Below are 21,060 nucleotides of genomic sequence, written 5' to 3'. Positions count from 1 at the left end.
AGTATAGATGTAGATGTAGATTTGTGTTGTGAATGATGGGAAAGATGAAAGAGTGATTCTTTCTCTTATCCTGCTGCGTGTGGTAACATTTTTATCTGTTTCAGAGTTCTCAAAATCAATTGTGTTTTACATCTGCTGGGACGACCTGTAGGGACACGTGCCGAATGTCAATATTTTTAGACCAGATTCTGAAACGTTTATTTTTTTCTAGCAGGGCGTGGTTTCTGTCCACTGACCACTTCTTTATAGACCCAGCACGCTTCCACTGTCCTGCACAACCTTCGCGTGCTTCCGCTGCTTGGTTAACTGGGCATAACTTAAAGTTATGTCAGCTCCACATACATTGCGTAAAAATCGCCTCATGTTTAAAGATACTTGTCTCTGAATCGCGTAAAATGGCTTCATGTTCAAAGATTTGCAATATTTCCATTTAATAAAATGTAACCTTTGTTTTACTACCTCTGTTTTGTGTAAAAGCGCATATACGCACAAAGACACCTGAATTGGTCACAGGTTCAGAAAAGTATTGATCGGAATTTATTGTGTCATGCTTAAATACTTATAAATAGATAAACATGCAACCTTCGTTAATACTCACACACACACACACACACACACACACACACACACCTGTGTTTGATCCCTTCTCTGTTTTAATATGTCAAATACTAAACTCCTTAGACATTTGCAGCCACTTGCTGGTTGTCGTGCAGAGAGAGACAGATCCTCATGTCAGTGGTGAAGGTGTCTGAGAACACACCAGGCCGCTGCTAAGAGAACTGACTAATGTTACAGTAAATGCCATTTCTCTCTCTCTCTCTCTCTCTAATGTAATGCTAACATGTATGAATCACATGAAAAGGTTTTACGGAGGAACTGAAAAAAAAGGTTTCAGATTTGATATATTTGTTAAATTCCATGTTCAAAAAACAGATCAGAAGAATTCAAAGTGTGCAATGTTGTCTACATGCATTTTTATTCCCTTCATCTCTCGCTAGCTCTCACAAACACACACTCTTCACATTCTTTTATGTTTTCAAATATTTACGTTATTCAAAATCTTTCAGTTATGTGTATCATTGCAATAAAACGAGTCATCATCATCGTTCTTCAGTTAGTAATAACCCCAAGTTAATGTATTTACATTATCTGGAAATACGAAACACTTATCACATTTCACTGAAACTGGTAATTTGCATGGCTTTACGGTCCAAAATTTGTGTTGCTTAGAACGAATTACACAGTGCACAGTCGTTTTTACGGTATATTTTACATGCATTCGCAACAATAATTATCATTAAGTTCTTCTGCTGATGAGCGTTCCACACCTTTTACTATGTGCATTATACATTGCACTTCATTTTCAAGAGGTTGGAGTTTTGTTTTCAGTCGTACGAATTTTGTAACAATTTCTCCTAACTATTTACGCTTCATTACACTAAGTGTGGTGTCACCGCCAGACACCACACTTGCTAGGTGGTAGCCTTTAAATCGGCCGCGGTCCGTTAGTATACGTCGGACCCGCGTGTCGCCACTGTCAGTGATTGCAGACCGAGCGCCGCCACACGGCAGGTCTAGTCTCGAGAGACTCCCTAGCACTCGCCCCAGATGTACAGCCGACTTTGCTAGCGATGGTTCACTGACTACAGACGCTCTCATTTGCAGAGACGACAGTTTAGCATAGCCTTCAGCTACGTCATTTGCTACGACCTAGCAAGGCGTCATATTCTTCAAGAATGTATTCTGAACAGATAATTTTGTGACTCATGTACCGTCAAGAGTGACGTTCATCATTCATGGATTAAAGTTAAGTATCAAACTAATTACGTCCGCTTTCTGAATTCTAATTCCTTGTCATGTTCCAGACCTCACGTCAGTATAGTTCTTCCCTCGTCAACCCAGCCTGCGTGAGCTAAACGCGTGCATTTCGGCCTCCAATAGTAACACGGTGTTGGCTCTTCAGCCAACACAACACTAAGTTCGTTTCTAGTGGAGGTAAAGTTTTATGGGTATGGTGCCGCATCATATGGTATAAAACTATTGCTGGAGGAACCCTACTTTTCGGCCACGGTTGCAGCGGCCTTCGTCTGGGTATACTGGTCCAGTAGACCTAGAAGAAGGCCGCTGCAACGTGGCCGAAAAGTAGGGTTCCTCCAACAATAGTTTATACGATATGACACGGTACCAACCCAGAAAACTTTTACCTCGACTTACTTTTGACGCAGAAGCCTACGAAATTATATTCGTTTCTGTTGTTGTGTGCGATGATATAAATGTTATTAGCAAGGTAAGCTGATGTTTCATACCGCATGTGCACATCACTGTTAATAGCATCATAAATGACTGCAGCGGTTATGTGATATAGTAGACTATCCATATATTATACAGGGTGGTCCGTTGGTAGTGGCCGGGCCAAATATCTCACGAAATAAGCATCAAACGAAAAAGCTACAAAGAACGAAACCCGTCTAGCTTGAAGGGGGAAACCAGATGGCGCTATGGTTGGCCCGCTAGATGGCACTGCCATAGGTCAAATGGATATCAACTGCGTTTTTTTACGTAGGAACCCCCATTTTTTATTACATATTCGTGTAGTACGTAAAGAAATATGAATTTTTTAGTTGGAACACTTTTTTCGCTTTGGAGCTGTAATAGTCACATAGGTATAAGTACGCGGTATCACGTAACATTCCGCCAGTGGGAACGGTACATTACCCGTGTCAAAATGGACCGTTTACCAATTGCGGTGAAGGTCGATATCGTGTTGATGTATGGCTGTTGTGATCAAAATGTCCAACGGACGTGTGCTATGTATGCTGCTCGGTATCCTGGACGACATCATCCAAGTGTCAGGACCGTTCGCCGGATTGTTACGTCATTTAAGGAAACAGGAAGTGTTCAGCCATATGTGAAATGTTAACCACGACCTGCAACAAATGATGATGCTCAAGTAGGTGTTTTAGCTGCTGTCGCGGCTAATCCGCACATCAGTAGCAGACAAATTGCGCGAGAATCGGGAATCTCAAAAACGTCGGTGTTGATAATGCTACATCAACATCTATTGCACCCGTACCATGTTTCCATGCACCAGGAATTGCATAGCGACGACTTTGAACGTCGTGTACAGTTCTTCCACTGGGCACAAGAGAAATTACGGGACGATGACAGATTTTTTGCACGTGTTCTATTTAGCGACGAAGCGTCATTCACCAACAGCCGTAACGTAAACCGGCATAATATGCACTATTGGGCAACGGAAAATCCACGATGGCTGCGGCAAGTGGAACATCAGCGACCTTGGCGGGTTAATGTATGGTGTGACATTGGGAGAAATGATAATTGCCCCTCATTTTATCGATAGCAACCTAAATGGTGCAATGTATACTGATTTCCTACGTAATGTTCTACCGATGTTACGTAAGATGTTTCAATGCATGACAGAATGGCGATGTACTTCCAACATGATGGATGTGCGGCACATAGCTCGCGTGCGGTTGAAGTGGTATTGAATAGCATATTTCATGACAGGTCGATTGGTTGTCGAAGCACCGTACCATGGCCCGCACGTTCACCGGATCTGACGTCCCCGGATTTCTTTCTGTGGGGAAAGTTGAAGGATATTTGCTATCGTGATCCACCGACAACGCCTGACAACATGCGTCAGCGCATTGTCAATACATGTCCGAACATTACGGAAGGCGAACTACTCGCTGTTGAGAGGAATGTCGTTACACGTATTTCCAAATGCATTGAGGTTGACGCACATCATTTTGAGCATTTATTGCATTAGTGTGGTATTTACAGGTAATCACGCTGTAACAGTTTGCGTTCTCAGAAATGATAAGTTCACAAAGGTACATGTATCACATTGGAACAACCCAAATAAAATGTTCAAACGTACCTACGTTCTGTATTTTAATTTTAAAAACCTGCCTGTTACCAACTGTTCGTCTAAAATTGTGAGCCACATGTTTGTGACTATTACAGCGCCATCTATCAAAAAGCGAAAAACGTGGTCCAACTAAAACATTCATATTTCCTTACGTACTACACGAATATGTAATAAAAATGGGGGTTCCTATTTAAAAAAAACGCAGTTGATATATGTTTGACCTATGGCAGTGTCATCTAGCGGGCCAACCATAGCGCCATCTGGTTTCCCACTTTAAGCTAGACAAGTTTCGTTGCTTGTAGTTTTTTCGTTTGACGCTTGTTTCGTGAGATCAATGGGGCACCCTGTACGTGTAACGCATTTTAACACTTTTCAGCTTAAGTTTCTTCAGCATATAGTCATAATGAAAATCTACAATCGGCGTCTCTGAAGCATCTAAAATGGCTGTACAGGATAAAAAAAAAAGTTAAGTATACTTAATCCGACTGTCAGCAAATATCATTAAATATGGCTCTGCACTTCATTTGCGGTCTTGCAATCAGAACAATTCCTTATCTTTCTAACTTCACATCACACATTTTTTTCACATTTTGCATAGTTTGCCTAAAATCCTCGGTGCTCACGAGTTTCAAAAAAACTGTTGATTGCATTCCTGCCAACCTTGTATAGAGCAGAACAAACCGGTAAAATTTTCAAAGTCCGAGAGCGAAGCTATCTGGCTGTGTTACGGCAATGTCGACACAAGGCGGCCGCAATGGAAACATTTCACCGCCGAGAGTGGGTCCGAGCAAAACACATGGCGAGCCACACAGCAGACTTGAGCAGAATGTAGTTGGACACAGCAGCCAAACATTGTCACGTTATCTTCGTTATGTGACGACAGAAATGCTAAAGCGAATACTGCTAAATTATAAAAAAAACTTGTTGCACCAGCACAGCCGAAGGAAAACCGCTCATACCTTCGTAATAGCAAGCGCTATTCGATCGTGACGAATTACATCGGGTAAACACAGCCACTCCTTCGCTCTGCAAGTAGTCTAGAAGTTTGGCTCGTCATGCAGAGAGTCAGATGGACTGATGGCGTACTTGTCGTTCGCTCTCGATTCCCTGATTGCAGCGAAGTGACGTCCGGCATAAGCGTGTTGTGATTTCCCACGCACTATGGACAACAACAACCGCTACTGGCAGACATGGCTACGTGGATACAATCACCACTCGCAGAGTTCAGCAGTACAGCCTGCTTGTGTCGCAAGTGGGAGGACGTGGAGGTCCGTCCTACCTACCAGGATCAGGATATCAGCGCTCCGGCTGACTGAATAGCGCCTATCTGGGCGGCAGACCAATATCGACGAACGTCACGGCCACATGGGAACCGTCATCGTAATATCGAATGAGAAACAGCATGCATGAGTTTTTTTTTTTTTTTTTGGGTTGCACATATGTCCTAGATGAAAGGCACTGAAGCACAGTAACAGATACAATAACACAACATCCCTCAGTAGAAGTCCCAATTTTGTATCCTACCTCCCTCCAGAGTCAGCAAAATAGTGATGACTTCTTGCAAGACCTTCTGCTGAATTAGAAATTAGTGCCGAGGAAGGAGTCTGCACGCACATTCACAGGAATTCTTACCACATGTGAAAGTCTAAAATCAACTCAACACCCGTTCCCAGATCTGTCTTTAAAGGCAAAATAAAACGCGACATGTGCCGTCTTTTCAATATATGCATTATATTTCACTTCCCCATAGCCAAGGAAAATGATTTAGAAAGCATGTGTGCTCTCAAGATATGCAGAATGAAGTAAACTGTAATAAACTATCTAATGCTTGGATTATCACTGTTGTCATCATACTTCATTTCTACATTTCAAACGGCAGGAAACAGATGTGGAGACATGAGTTCCAAATGTAAGTGTTGTTTCCTTTCTGCACGTCTGTGCTACATAGATTACACTGGCTGGCACAATTGTAGTTTTACATTGAATCAGCCGTCTAATTCTCTACAGCATACCAGCAAGTTACGCAAGCTAGATGACAGCGGCTTACCGCACACAGCATCTTGTCAGGCCACTGCCGGCCACCCACCGCAGCTTCCATACCACAGGAAGCGTGGTGATATAAGTATTAAATTTTATGTTAAGTAAAACTACTGCATAGGAAATCATGGTGAACCAGATCAAACCAGCTGGAAGACCAACGGAGGCGATGTCCAAACATTATAAAAACATTGACATTGGTTTGCTAGAGGAAATGTGTTACACACGAAGAAGACAAAACGCAACGTGTCACGAAGAGACAAAAAATCCTTTACTGTAACATGAGTGCAGCATGAGCACATCAGTGTCAGAGTAAAACTATCTTCCTGACTAGTTATGGTGTCTGTGGGAATGAAATGCCTTTTGTAAAACTTTTCATGCTATGTGTGAGTGCATGCATTGTGAAAACTTATTTTTTAACACTTTGTGTAGTGAACTTCCTTGACGAACGTACTGGGATAAAAAGCTGTTTGGGGTACACTGTGTTATTAGCAGAGACGCAGTAACAGCAGAACGGCTAGGACATAATATCTCACTTACTTAGAAGTCAACTAATCATTGGACATCACCTGAGTAGCAAATCCATCATATAACTCTATGCGAGCTGCTCACATGTGGAAGTTACGCAAGCTAGAGGAAACGAGAGATCACAACAATCACACCTGCTACAGATGTAGCTGACACAGGGTTGACGTAAACAATGTAATAAAATCAGCAGTGGGAATCAGTCATGAGTTCCGAAGTGTTACCAACAGCCTCCTGATCATAGTGGGTGTACATAGGGAAGCAAAAAGGATAGGGTGCAATGGTCGAGCAGCTTAACATAAGCCCTACATTTCTGTAATCAGTGCTAAGAGTGCCTGAGGTGCTGTAAAGAGCGAAGCTACTGAACATTTGATAATGGAAGTGAGTGATTTGGACAGGTAAATTTGGACACGTAACTCGCGCTACATCCTGTGGCAATCTGATGGAGAATGTTGTCTGCCAACAGTGAAGTACGGGGGAGGAGGTAATTTTAAAATATGCGGAGTGTTTTTTTTGTGGTTAGAGTGTTATTCCCTTATTGCGCTTAAGAAAACGTTAAATACAGAAAGACGTGAACACATATTAAAACACGGAAACAGTGTAGGAACAGTTTAGAGATTACAGCTGCTTTGTATCAACATGGCAATGCACCCCGTCATAAAGCATCATGTGTGAGGCAATGGTTTGTGCAGAACAACATTTCTAAAATGGACCTGCTTGTGCAGAGTCTGATGTCAATCAGATCGAAAATTTCTGCCAGCTACCCTCCAGGCCCGAATGTTCAACATTCTCTGGATGTTCTTCACTCAGAATGGGCTGCCATTCTTCTACAGTTTTTCGGTCACTTATTGAAAGTATCTGTAGCAGAGATCAAGGAATCAGAAACATAAAGCGTGGCTTCACATACTGTTCACGTCCAATGTTGTAACATTTTCTGCAGGTTGGAGAGCAATTCGTTACAGTTTTATTCTCTACATGGCAGCAATGGCAAAGTGCGGCGCAAATTGTTACAGTTTTGTTTGATGCTTATCTGTAACCATGGGGAGAGAATGAATATGTGCTTGACGTTCCCGACTGGAATAAAGTGTCTACCGAATTGCCAGCACGTATCGAATTTTTTCACTGGAATGCTCCAAATGTTTTCTTGGGCTACTAATTTTCTTGCGAGTTTCGAGAACAGCAAGCAATAATTCACTTGACAATGAATTAATATATCGCAAAGAGGAGTTCTGTAAAACATCAAATATTGTTTGAAATTTAGGAAGGTTGTCGAAAAACTCAACTGCAGAATAGGAAATAGCATATGAGAACATTCCTTAAGGTGATAGATACCCATACAATTGTGTTTTGCACATTTGGAAATAAGTCACACAATACTGCAAAGGATTTGCATGTCAAACCGCACATATAGCATTTTGGGAACTTATGGCAAGGGATCACATTCAAATTCATTAGGGGATTGAAAACACAGGGGGAATGGTGTCGCGAGTATCATATGGTCCACTTGGATTTCTAACATAGTGCAGTACGTTAGGTATCCTTAGCTGGCGTATATCTTGTCACATTCTCTTCGCAATCGCTGACAGCTGGTTTGGCATGTTACACATGGGTGCCTCACATAGACAGAAAGAGGCAACAATACAGTATGCATCTGAGTTCCTTAAATACTCACACCTTTTCCTTGTTGTCAGAAATGTATTCGCAAAACATGCAGATTTGTGACGGAGTATCATCGTTTGTATCTTAAAGCATGCATATCTCTGACTTCATGCACCTTGGACATGTGAAAAGGCGATATATGATGGTTGTCTCGATAAGGCAGAACTTGCTGACTAATCACATTTGTTGCCTATTACAACTTTTCGGCTCAAGATAGTAGAGACTTATAAAAACTGAATAGTCATTATGAGTATTTTGTCACTGTTCCTGCGCCACCAAATTTGTTACCATTATTGTCTTCTTCAAAAACATTGTCATTGTTCAACACGTTATCCTTTTCCCGACACAAAATTTAAGTACAATATCCATTGCATAATATGTTTACTAATACTGTTCCTGTGTGGCTTATCAGTTACTTGTTGTTAAACGAGGAGCACGGATTATTTTGCTTACATGTTGTACAACTTAAAGCATCGGGGCAAAGAGAAGAGTAAAAGGTGTTGATGAAGGGTGAGCGCTATCTAATACTGAGCAGAGGACATGTCAACACCCGAGCGGGAGCACCAGTACTGGCTTACGTCGAGCACTGCAAATACACTTGCCATCCAGATTCTTGACTGTCAGTAATAGTAAACTTGACTTCCTCAAAACAGCTGCATCATGTCCATGATATTTTGTGTTGAAGTGTACAACATGGACATAGTTGATTTCGAGAATAGTGACATGAACCACTATATTCCTTTCATATGTGTCTAGTAGACAAACTGATTATATAAAAACGTCAGTTCCTACTCATAAAGTACCATGCAGTCGAGCAATACGAGGCATTAAAATTTGTTATTTAAAAGAAGAACGTTGTCGCTCCCTCTTCTCACATATAAGGTCATTGGATTTCGTTGCGATCCAAACGCTTTTTCGGAAATTAATGAAAAAATAATACACATAGACGCTGTTCTCTTCTCTTTTGCTGTTGCAAGTGTATTGTTCACAGCAGCTATAACGCTGTGAAAATCTTTTGCTAACACACATTTTTCGTACAGTTGTTGACATCTAGAACAAAATTTTCACTCTGCAGCGGAATTTGCACTGATATGAGACTTCCTGGCAGATTAAAACTGAGTGAGGGACCAGGACTCGAATTTGGCACCTTTGCCTGCAGAGGCAAAGGTCCAAGCTCGACTCTTGGTATGACATACGGTTTTAATCTGCCAGGAAGTTTCATATAAACCCAAACTCCGTTGAAAAGTGAAAATTTCGTTCTGGGAACGTCCTGCAGGTTGTGTCTAAGTCATGTCTTCACAATATCCTTGCTACCAGGAGTGCTAGTCTTGCGAGGTCTGCGGGAGAGTTTCTGTGAAGTCTGGAAGTTAGGAGACGAGGAACTGAGAGAATTATCTCTGTGAGGACGCGTTATGGGTCGTGCTTGGGTATCTCTTGACTGCGAAACGCAAATATCCCGAGTTCAAGTCTCTGTCTGACATATTGTCTTAATCTGCAAGAAAGTTTCAGTGTTGACATTCTTATATACCAATACATTGTTGATAATAATAATAATATTAGTGGTACTGTAAACTGCACTGTTCTGAAAATCTTAATAACAGTAACAATAATATTAGTAATTATTATTATGTACAGAAAATTATTTAAGAAAATATTTTATTTCAATATTCACGTAAGGTAAATTTGCAACAACAGACTTTTCAATAAGACTTCCGTCTTAGAAAGCATTACAACATTATCTTTCTTTACATATTTTCTGGTTGCCTTATTGATTTCAGTTGAGACCCAAGTAGTCACAAAAATATTGACAAAATCATCAATATGAAACAATATTTCTGGATACAGGCTAACGTATTTTTACTCATCAACTTTTATTTTCTAACCTTTACTCACATTTAGTGCAGTTTGGACTCAAGAATGTGTCATGACTTTTGCAAAAATATTTATTGTATTTTCCACACTGCGTTTTTGTTTTGTGATTATATCTTTCCAGATAAATCTTACAGCGTGCATTTCTAGCAGGTTTTCTTGTTGTCACTGATTCTGACACATCTGTTGCACCTTCAGGGTTTCGAGGCACCTCACTATTATCAGAAGATATTCTATCCGTTGGAAATATTTCCTTGATGCAATGTCTTCTACTACCAGTGACTTTCTAGGTTTATCCAAGAATATTAAGCCCCTCAAAATTTCATGCCTTCGTTATTTCATTTTTATCACTATCCAAAATGATACTGCAAATGAACTTTACATGTCATTTTTATTCCTGGTTGAATATCTGGAAACTCTTGATGATATTCGAAGATGTCTGGTTACCATGGTGTGCTGGTGGGTGTAACTGCCATTCTATATTGCGATTTTCAGAAATAAATGACTGTCACTATTTTTTACAGGCTATGGACCGTCGACACTGTCACCAGAACACTCGCTTCGGATGCGTTGCTTTCATGATCTTAAAATTTGGTAAACGTTCCCTCATCTGATGAGGAATTTACTAATTCTGCCATTTCAACATCAGTTGACTATCATATTGAGATGGTGTCACAGTTCAAAATGAGCAGAAACAATAAAGACTCAAATAATTCTAAAATCTCTGGTAAAACGCAATTAAAAGGCACCCGCTGTAAATGCAGACGCTTTGTTGATTGTTCATAGTGAGCTGGAACTATAAAATTATTGCTACCACAAATTATAACAGAAAACTAAAATATATTAGGCATTAAAGCAATAGTATTTGTGTTACCTCATTACGATCAGATCATTACATATGTAACTGTTAATGTTTATGACCAAAGCGCTTAAAGTATTTTTATACGTCCATTGCTAACGTGTTTTCAGTCAAAGTCACTAAGTTTCATAAAGTTGTCATGGCATTTAAAAAATGAAAAATGAAATTTATTAACATTAACCCGAACAGAACAGCAGGGTTAAGATGGAGTGCTTTGCAGATTCAGAACACTTTTTTGCGTTTAGAGTGAATGACATGTAATATTCTATTTACTACCCTGAACTCTTCTAACCGACACACAGCCATCACTGCCACAGAGACAGAATCAGCTTTCATCAGAAGCAACAACATCTTACCCTCCAATGAGGTCTCCATTGACACCACCGAAGTCGCTGATGGAGGTGGTTTGGGATCAGTGGAATGCACGCTACAGGTGGCGTTACTCGGAGCTATGCTTGAAGTAACCGATTTAGAACAGTTCGTTATGCCACTGTGGTGCCAAATGCTGTTGAAACTGCTGCTACAGATGCAGTATGATGCGCCAGAGCCCAAAGCCGAAAACGGTGGTCTTCCCTCTCGGTAGTGACATGTGGCGGTCTGGAGTTCAGGCCTCTTGTCACTGTACACTCCGGTGACCACCATTGGCAGTAATAATGTACAGTGACTGCTAAACTCCATGTCTTCCTGAAGTATCGCAAAAGGACATCCAACTGCTCGTATTGTTCAAACCCGGTGAGGTTTTGATAATAGCATCTTTGGCGGCTTAAAGGCTTTGTTGAATAATAACAACTCACGACGTCTCAAACGTCATTCACGCTCATGTCTATTACTGCCTGCACCTAGAGAAAAATAGATTTGCGCTACTAGCGCCACTATTATGCAACTGGGGCGAAATCTGAATAGATATCATCTTTCAGATGTAAAGACAATTCTTCCAACTTTCGTTTATGTCGCACAGCTTCTTCTTGGTGTCGCGATTTGTGTGTGTATATATATATATATATATATGACACAAAATGCAATAGAGTGCCATTTCGATTTTATTAATGCAAATACAGGGTTATTACAAATGATTGAAGCGATTTCACAGCTATACAATAACTTCATTATTTGAGATATTTTCACAATGCTTTGCACACACATACAAAAACTCAAAACGTTTTTTTAGGCATTCACAAATGTTCGATATGTGCCCCTTTAGTGATTCAGCAGACATCAAGCCGATAATCAAGTTACTCCCACACTCGGAGCAGCATGTCCCCATCAATGAGTTCGAAAGCATCGTTGATGCGAGCTCGCAGTTCTGGCACGTTTCTTGGTAGAGGAGGTTTAAACACTGAATCTTTCACATAACCCCACAGAAAGAAATCGCATGGGGTTAAGTCGGGAGAGCGTGGAGGCCATGACATGAATGGCTGATCATGATCTCCACCACGACCGATCCATCGGTTTTCCAGTCTCCTGTTTAAGAAATGACGAACATCATGATGGAAGTGCAGTGGAGCACCATCCTGTTGAAAGATGAAGTCGGCGCTGTCGGTCTCCAGTTGTGGCATGAGCCAATTTTCCAGCATGTCCAGATACACGTGTCCTGTAACGTTTTCTTCGGAGAAGAAAAAGGGGCCGTAAATTTTAAACCATGAGATTGCACAAAACACGTTAACTTTTGGTGAATTGCGAATTTGCTGCACGAATGCGTGAGGATTCTCTACCGCCCAGATTCGCACATTGTGTCTGTTCACTTACCATTAAGAAAAAATGTTGCTTCATCATTGAAAACAAGTTTCGCACTGAACGCATCCTCTTCCATGAGCTGTTGCAACCGCGCCGAAAATTCAAAGCGTTTGACTTTGTCATCGGGTGTCAGGGCTTGTAGCAATTGTAAACGGTAAGGCTTCTGCTTTAACCTTTTCCGTAAGACTTTCCAAACCGTCGGCTGTGGTACGTTTAGCTCCCTGCTTGCTTTATTCGTCGACTTCCGCGGGCTACGCGTGAAACTTGCCCGCACGCGTTCAACCGTTTCTTCGCTCACTGCAGGCCGGCCCCTTTGTTTCCCCTTACAGAGGCATCCAGAAGCTTTCAGCTGCGCATACCATCGCCGAATGGAGTTAGCAGTTGGTGGATCTTTGTTGAACTTCGTCCTGAAGTGTCGTTGCACTGTTATGAGTGACTGATGTGAGTGCATTTCAAGCACAACATACGCTTTCTCGGCTCCTGTCGCCATTTTGTCTCACTGCGCTCTCGAGCGCTCTAGCGGCAGAAACATTTTTTCTTAATGGTGAAGTGAACAGACACAATGTGCGAATCTGGGCGGTAGTGAATCCTCACGCATTCATGCAGCAAATTCGCAATTCACCAAAAGTTAACGTGTTTTGTGCAACCTCACGGTTTAAAGTTTACGGCCCCTTTTTCTTCTGCGAAAACAAAACCATATGAGTTTTTCTACGTATCTGTAGTGTGTCGTGACCATATGTCAATGAATGGAGCTACAGTGAATTTATGAACTCGCTTCAATCATTTGTAATAGCCCTGTACAGATAGATACCTGTTGCCTAACGAAAATATCTGAAATATCTACGTAAATTACAACGATCTATTGATTGCAGAAGATGAGATTCCGAAAATTGTTGAAAACCTTGATTCCCTTTGTACTCTGATAAACCGAAACATTTGACTACCGCCAACACCTGGTGGTGTTGCAGGCACGTGACGCGGTAATAAATGCATGAAAGCGGAGAATACACGGACGGGGCATCATTCTAGCGAAGATATGGTCTGAAAATGAGGAAATCCATTGCAATAAGCTACTTTGACAAAGGGGAAATTATTATTATACAGAACCTATGAACGAGTACCTCCAAAAAGGCGAAAATGTTCGAATGTTCACATGCTACTGTCGTGAGAATCTAAGGAAAGAGATAGGAGGAAGTGAAACTACCACTGGGCGCTAAGTGGTTGGACGTCCACGACCCATCACAGAAAGTGGGGTCTGGAGGTTTGTCTGCTCTGTAAAGTAAGACAGGTAGTGATCTGCATCATGTCTACCGAAAGAGCACAAAGCTGTGTTTCGGAGCACGCCATTTACAGCACGTTATTGAACAAGGATCTTCACAGCAGACCGCCACTACTTGTTTACATGCTGACCCAACAGCACTGTCAATTACAACTGTAGCAGCCACGGGACTATCGGAATTAGACCGTCGATGAATGGAAACGCGTCAGCTCTTCGGCTGAATCAGCGCCCAGGTGATACACTATGTCGATGGTAGTTCCCACAAACGCCGTCATCGATGTAAACGGCGCCTCGAAACGTGCAGCCCGCCACGGATTCCGGCTGGTGGGAGTGGTATTACGCTATGGGAGACATTCTCCTGCACTTGGATGGGACATGTGGTAGTAATCTAAGACATGCTGGCAGTTGCGAACAACACGCATCACTTCATGCCTGATGTCTTTCCCGACGGTGATGTCATTTTTCAGCAGTATAATTGTCCCTGTCTCGGAGCCACAACTGTGCTACAGTGGTTTGAGGAGCGTAACAGCGAACTCGCGTTGATATGTCAGAGACGGAATTATGTAAATCCTCTGGAACCCGTCTGTGTCCCCATCGTGCGTCATCAGCACGTAGGCAAATCGGCCGCTCGCTATTGACACGAGTTACATTTCCTGCGCGTAGACATCTAATAGCACAGACCTCAACAAACCTACGAAGAAACCCTCGAATCTCTGATACGTAGAATCAATGATTTATTTCCTTCCAAAGACGGACAAACAAGCTATTAATCAGGTGATCATAATGTTTTCCCTTATTAGTGTATATTTCTATCGTGTGGCAGCATAAGTTCACAAGTGATATGGACTGTAAGACAAATACGACTGTGATTTCTTGCTTACATACACGGATCAGCAAGAACATTATGACCATAAACCTTCTATCGATATAAATCCGCCCAGGTGATAATAGTGTCACCTGGGAAGGAATGACTGCTAGTGAGACACAAGCGCCGTGCATCTGGTATCAGTGAGTGTGCTGCCTGTGTGTACAATGGGGAAGGTACACCATGTATCTGAGTTTGACTGGGGGCAGATTTTGATGGTCCAGAGGCTTGGCGTGAGCATTTTGGAAACTGCATGACTTCTCGGATGTTCAAGGACAGCTGCGGTGAGTGTCTTCAACACATGGCGAATCCAAGGTGGAACCACGTCCAATCGCCGTGCGGTCGGACGTCGTAGTTTGGGCAGACTGGTAAAAGAGGAAAGGCAGTGAATTGTGGCTGTACTAACATCAGAGTTTACTGCTGAGCAGAGTAAAAGTGTATCTGAACAGACGGTGTATCGAACACTCCTACCGATAGGTCTCTGCAGCTACCCATGCATGTGCCCATGTGCACACCACGACATTGGCTATTACAAGAGAAATGAGCACGTGACCATCGACACTGAACGTTGACGCATTGACAGAGCATTCCATGATCTGTTGAATCCCAACACGTTCTTCATCGTACCAATGGGAAAGCGCGAATCCGTGGCCTTCGAGGGGAACAGATCCTCGACATCCGTATTACAGGATAGAGACTAGTTGGAGGCAGCTCGATTATGCTCTGGGGAACATTCACACGGGCATTCATGGGTCCAGTGGCGGTTGTACAAGGCACCTTGACGACCAAGGAGTATGGTACACTTGTTGTACCCCTTCATGACGATCATGTTTGCCAGCAACAGTGGCATTTTTCAGGCAAGATAATGCGTCATGTCATAAGACCAGGAGGGTGATAGAGTGGATTGAGGAACACAGTGGCCGGCCGGGGTGGCCGAGCGGTTCTAGGCGCTACAGTCTGGAACCGAGCGACCTCTACGGTCGCAGGTTCGAATCCTGCCTCGGGCATGGATGTGTGTGATGTCCTTAAGTTAGGTTTAAGTAGTTCTAAGTTCTCAGAGCCATTTGAACCATTTGAGGAACACAGTGGTGGGTTCCAATTTATGTGTTGGCCTCCAACTCGCCAGATCTGAACTCGATCGAACACATCTGGGATGTAATTGAATCTGGTGTCAGAGTTCATCACCCGTCTCCCCGAATTTATGGGAATCAGATGACTTATGTGTACAGACGAGGTGCCAACTCATTCCAGCGACCTACCAAGACCTCATTCCTTCCATACCAGGAACTATTTGCTAGTTATGTAGTCATAACATAGTGTTTTAAAAAAATATTTCCATAGTGTTTTTATCTACTCATATCCTCTGTGATATATTAAAATGATCTTACCCCATTCATTTAAACATGACAAATGGGAAAAATTTACTAATTATAATGAGGGTTTTAAGGCAGATGTGGAAATATTGTATGCAACTTATTTTATACTGTGCACACACGTATCACATGAAATTTAATGCAGAGATAGTACAGTTTTTACAGAGGTAGGAAGAGAGAGACATAGAAACCTTAGTGGGATGTATAAATCGGAGAGATGATTATGAGGCCGATATTGAAATATTGTACATTATTTTACCTTGTTGAGTCCACAAGTCTGTGACAAAATTGAATGATGAGACAACTCAGTACTTTGCAGAGGTGGAAAGAGAGAATCAGGAGATGTGCTGTGGTTAATAAATCAGTGAAAAGCTGATGAGGTAGATGTGGAAATAATGCACATAAGCTTTTGGTGTTCTGTGCAAATATGTGAGATGAAATTTAGTCATGAGACAGTACAATATTTACAGAGTTGCAGTGTTACACAGAGTTGTGTGTGTGTGTGTGTGTGTGTGTGTGTGTGTGTGTGTGTGTGTGTGTGTGTCTGCCTACTCAGTTCAGAGGCAATTAATTGTAACATGGCGCCAATTCAAGTGAGGCCCCATATTATGCACTTCAGAGGCACATATGTTTCAACATGACGCGGCTTTTCAAGAGAAGCTCACGCAATTTTAAAATATAGAAATACTGCATATCTCTAAATGTGACCCCATTTTTACGCAATTCAAGTAACTGGCAGCCCTATTTTATTACTAGGTTGTGATGGGCTGTAAACAGGAGGATAAGGGAAATGTGGGATATAGGTACTAGATCTGTGTAGTTTCTAGCCCATTTACGCTTTTAAAAATCGTTTAAGGGTAAATTTGATCCTGCATGCTAATTGGATTTCTACTCCTGCAATTAGTTTTACGCAATCATCTCATTTTAAATTGCTCTGTAGACATACTCCAAGACACTTTTATGGATGTGAATGCTGGGTGAAATCATTGGCCTGGCGTATTTGCTTACTTGTGCACAATATGTAAATTTTTTAAAAATGTTTTTGGGCAACTACCAAGCCTTGCACCAAGCATTGACCCCTGCAGAGTTTCCTGTACATTGTTACAATTCACTCTCCTTGTTGCTTCCGTGTATATATGACAGCGTCTTCCTCAAAAATCTTCATAGATCTTCTCACTAATTGTTTATACATATTTTAAATGTAATGGTCGAATAACACTTCCTTGGGATGGACACAAACTCAGTTTTATGTTTCCATTCAGGATGACAAGCAGTGTGGAGTTGTATCAAAAGCCTTCCAGAAGTCAAGGAAGAGGGTATCAACCTGGGTGCCAGTAGCACGAGATCGGCATCTCATGGATCAATAGAACAGGCTGGGTTTCACACGTTCTCAGTTTTTAGAACTCCTGTTGTTTCCTAGGGAGGGAATTTTCGGTCTCCAGGAATGTCGTAAAACGAGAGAATAGAAAATGTTTCGAAATTCTACAACAGCCCGACCTTATAAGCATTGATTTGCCCGTACCGACCCTTCATGGAAAGGGGAATGACCTGCACTTTTATCCAATCACTAGGAACACTCGGCTTCTCCAACAGCTTACGGTATACTTCTGCCGGAAGACGAAAACGAGTTCTTTTGAATACCCTATGTATAATCTTATCGGTATTATCACCGACCGGTCGCAGGTTCGAATCCTGCCTCGGGTATGGATGTGTGTGATGTCCTTAGGTTAGTAAGGTTTAAGTAGTTATAAGTTCTAGGGAACTGAAGACCTCAGATGTTAAGTCTCATAGTGCTCAGAGCCATTTGAACCATTTTTTTTGTAATTATTTGACGACATGCAAGTCACTGCAAGATAAGCTGAAAGTTAAAGATCGAATGCTAGTGCTCTGACTAGTGTTTTCCCGTGGTTTCCACTGACTATAGGGTGAAGTGCATGAACTATACCCATCAGAAGAGGCAGCGTCCCGATCTCATACTCTTTTCAATCCCAGCACTTCGTTCTTTATCTTCCATTTTGATCTTCCACTCTTGGTTCCTGTACGTATTGTATGTTCTTACTTTGTAGCTTACATACACGGTAATTCGAACTCCTTACAGCATTTTACATTGTCGAACTCTTTTTCTGGTTTGACGTATCCTACGTCGCGGCCGCCTAACAGGTGCTCAGTTTCAATTCAATATAGAACAAGGTATCATTACCGACTATTAGTTCCATACCTCGTTAGCCTCCATAGATGAAGTGTCGGTGTGTCTGACGGCCATGTAAATAGCAGAGGCAGAAGTCCAGTTACTGACAAGTATTTTTCCTTTGTGACAATACTGGAATGGGGGGCACACAGCTTCACGATACCAGTTGGCACTTGACTGAGAAGTATCAGCTGCAGCTGCCTCTGTGGGGCGCTCGTCTCACGCCACTGCATACCATATTCTGATTACACGATTGGCAAATGATGACACGGTGGCAGGTTGGCATTCATGATCCTTAAGGACTGTAAGTGGAACTCATGAAGCTGATTACCTGGGAGCAATCTGTTTGTGACCATCAACTACCCATTTAATTTTGACCGTAATGGGTTGAGGAAAGCTCTGCACATGCGTATCTTCTGACCCAACGCAATCGCCAATGATAACACAAGAAATCTATGAAAGGGTGCTGAATTTATAGTAATGAGTTCATTCATAAACCTCTTCATGACATTTCTCCATCGATGGTCGTATTGAGATAAGTAGTCTTTGATGTATGTACACTCCTGGAAATTGAAATAAGAACACCGTGAATTCATTGTCCCAGGAAGGGGAAACTTTATTAACACATTCCTGGGGTCAGATACATCACATGATCACACTGACAGAACCACAGGCACATAGACACAGGCAACAGAGCATGCACAATGTCGGCACTAGTACAGTGTATATCCACCTTTCGCAGCAATGCAGGCTGCTATTCTCCCATGGAGACGATCGTAGAGATGCTGGATGTAGTCCTGTGGAACGGCTTGCCATGCCATTTCCACCTGGCGCCTCAGTTGGACCAGCGTTCGTGCTGGACGTGCAGACCGCGTGAGACGCCGCTTCATCCAGTCCCAAACATGCTCAATGAGGGACAGATCCGGAGATCTTGCTGGCCAGGGTAGTTGACTTACACCTTCTAGAGCACGTTGGGTGGCACGGGATACATGCGGACGTGCATTGTCCTGTTGGAACAGCAAGTTCCCTTGCCGGTCTAGGAATGGTAGAACGATGGGTTCGATGACGATTTGGATGTACCGTGCACTATTCAGTGTCCCCTCGACGATCACCAGTGGTGTACGGCCAGTGTAGGAGATCGCTCCCCACACCATGATGCCGGGTGTTGGCCCTGTGTGCCTCGGTCGTATGCAGTCCTGATTGTGGCGCTCACCTCCACGGCGCCAAACACGCATACGACCATCATTGGCACCAAGGCAGAAGCGACTCTCATCGCTGAAGACGACACGTCTCCATTCGTCCCTCCATTCACGCCTGTCGCGACACCACTGGAGGCGGGCTGCACGATGTTGGGGCGTGAGCGGAAGACGGCCTAACGGTGTGCGGGACCGTAGCCCAGCTTCATGGAGACGGTTGCGAATGGTCCTCGCCGATACCCCAGGAGCAACAGTGTCCCTAATTTGCTGGGAAGTGGCGGTGCGGTCCCCTACGGCACTGCGTCGGATCCTACGGTCTTGGCGTGCATCCGTGCGTCGCTGAGGTCCGGTCCCAGGTCGACTGGCACGTGCACCTTCCGCCGACCACTGGCGACAACATCGATGTACTGTGGAGACCTCACGCCCCACGTGTTGAGCAATTCGGCGGTACGTCCACCCGGCCTCCCGCGTGCCCACTATACGTCCTCGCTCAAAGTCCGTCAACTGCACATACGGTTCACGTCTACGCTGTCGCGGCATGCTACCAGTGTTAAAGACTGCGATGGAGCTCCGCATGCCACGGCAAACTGGCTGACACACGGCGGCGGTGCACAAATGCTGCGCAGCTAGCGCCATTCGACGGCCAAAACCGCGGTTCCTGGTGTGTCCGCTGTGCCGTGCGTGTGATCATTGCTTGTACAGCCCTCTCGCAGTGTCCGGAGCAAGTATGGTGGGTCTGACGCACCGGTGTCAATGTGTTCTTTTTTCCATTTCCAGGAGTGTATTTACATTCAGTCACGGGGAAGTCCAGAAAGAATAACGCCAACATCAAAGGAAGAGGGCTGTGGGGACCACAGTAGTGAATTTCAGTTGACATCCTACTCTTTACATTGCCCATATCGTGCTTCTGTCAGATACATCTAGGATGTAATCGAACATCATTTCAGAGATCACCAGACACCTCCTCATAATCCATGGGAACTGTGTGAGCTGAGTGCGAATATGCAAACACTTTCTGCAAACTGGTATAAGCTACTATGCGGTTCATAACACGATGTGATATTTTGTATAAATGTTTTTGCTATCTTAAATTTCAGAGAGACCGAAAGGCCACTGGTGCATGTTGCAATTTTTGGCTGATAGATATAATTGATTTTAACCATTCTAGATTACTATGTACTTAATAACTGGAAAAATGAGCTGTTTTTATTTTCTTACTTTGGTGTTATAAGCTCTAAAAGTTCGTCATCCATCGAGGAAACAATATTCATAACCTTCTCGGGGTCTGCTTTTGCTGGATACAGTCTTTCTTCAGTGACTTGATGGTCTGAGTGGCAGAAGGAGGTCGAGATGTACATAAATACCTGAAAAACAACATATTTAGAGAGTCTATTAGTAAAACAGTATTATCAATACATGTTGTAATTATAAATCTGTACATATTCCTGAAATCATGGCAATTTTGAATACAAACAGTATCGTTTATGTAAGTGGATATTCTGCTTAATGGAATCATAGATCTAAAGTCATAACAGATACTTTACTAACTCCCTCATGTATCACTGACAGTTTACACACTGGTTA

General features: G+C 42.8%; 1 protein-coding gene across 2 annotated transcripts in view; it reads right to left on the bottom strand.

Annotated features, from left to right (window-relative positions):
* Nucleotides 1-21,060, bottom strand: part of LOC124711714 (fatty acyl-CoA reductase 1-like) — a 193,367-nt gene that overhangs the window by 79,441 nt on the left and 92,866 nt on the right. For both annotated transcript variants that reach the window (XM_047241924.1, XM_047241923.1), the window contains exon 4: nt 20,695-20,840. In XM_047241924.1, coding sequence (XP_047097880.1) covers nt 20,695-20,840 — 146 coding nt within the window. The remainder of the gene's footprint in view (nt 1-20,694; nt 20,841-21,060) is intronic.

Source organism: Schistocerca piceifrons, chromosome 8 (assembly GCF_021461385.2).
Source record: "Schistocerca piceifrons isolate TAMUIC-IGC-003096 chromosome 8, iqSchPice1.1, whole genome shotgun sequence".
NCBI classification, from domain to species: domain Eukaryota; kingdom Metazoa; phylum Arthropoda; class Insecta; order Orthoptera; family Acrididae; genus Schistocerca; species Schistocerca piceifrons.
This window is presented reverse-complemented; position numbering and strand designations above follow the sequence as displayed.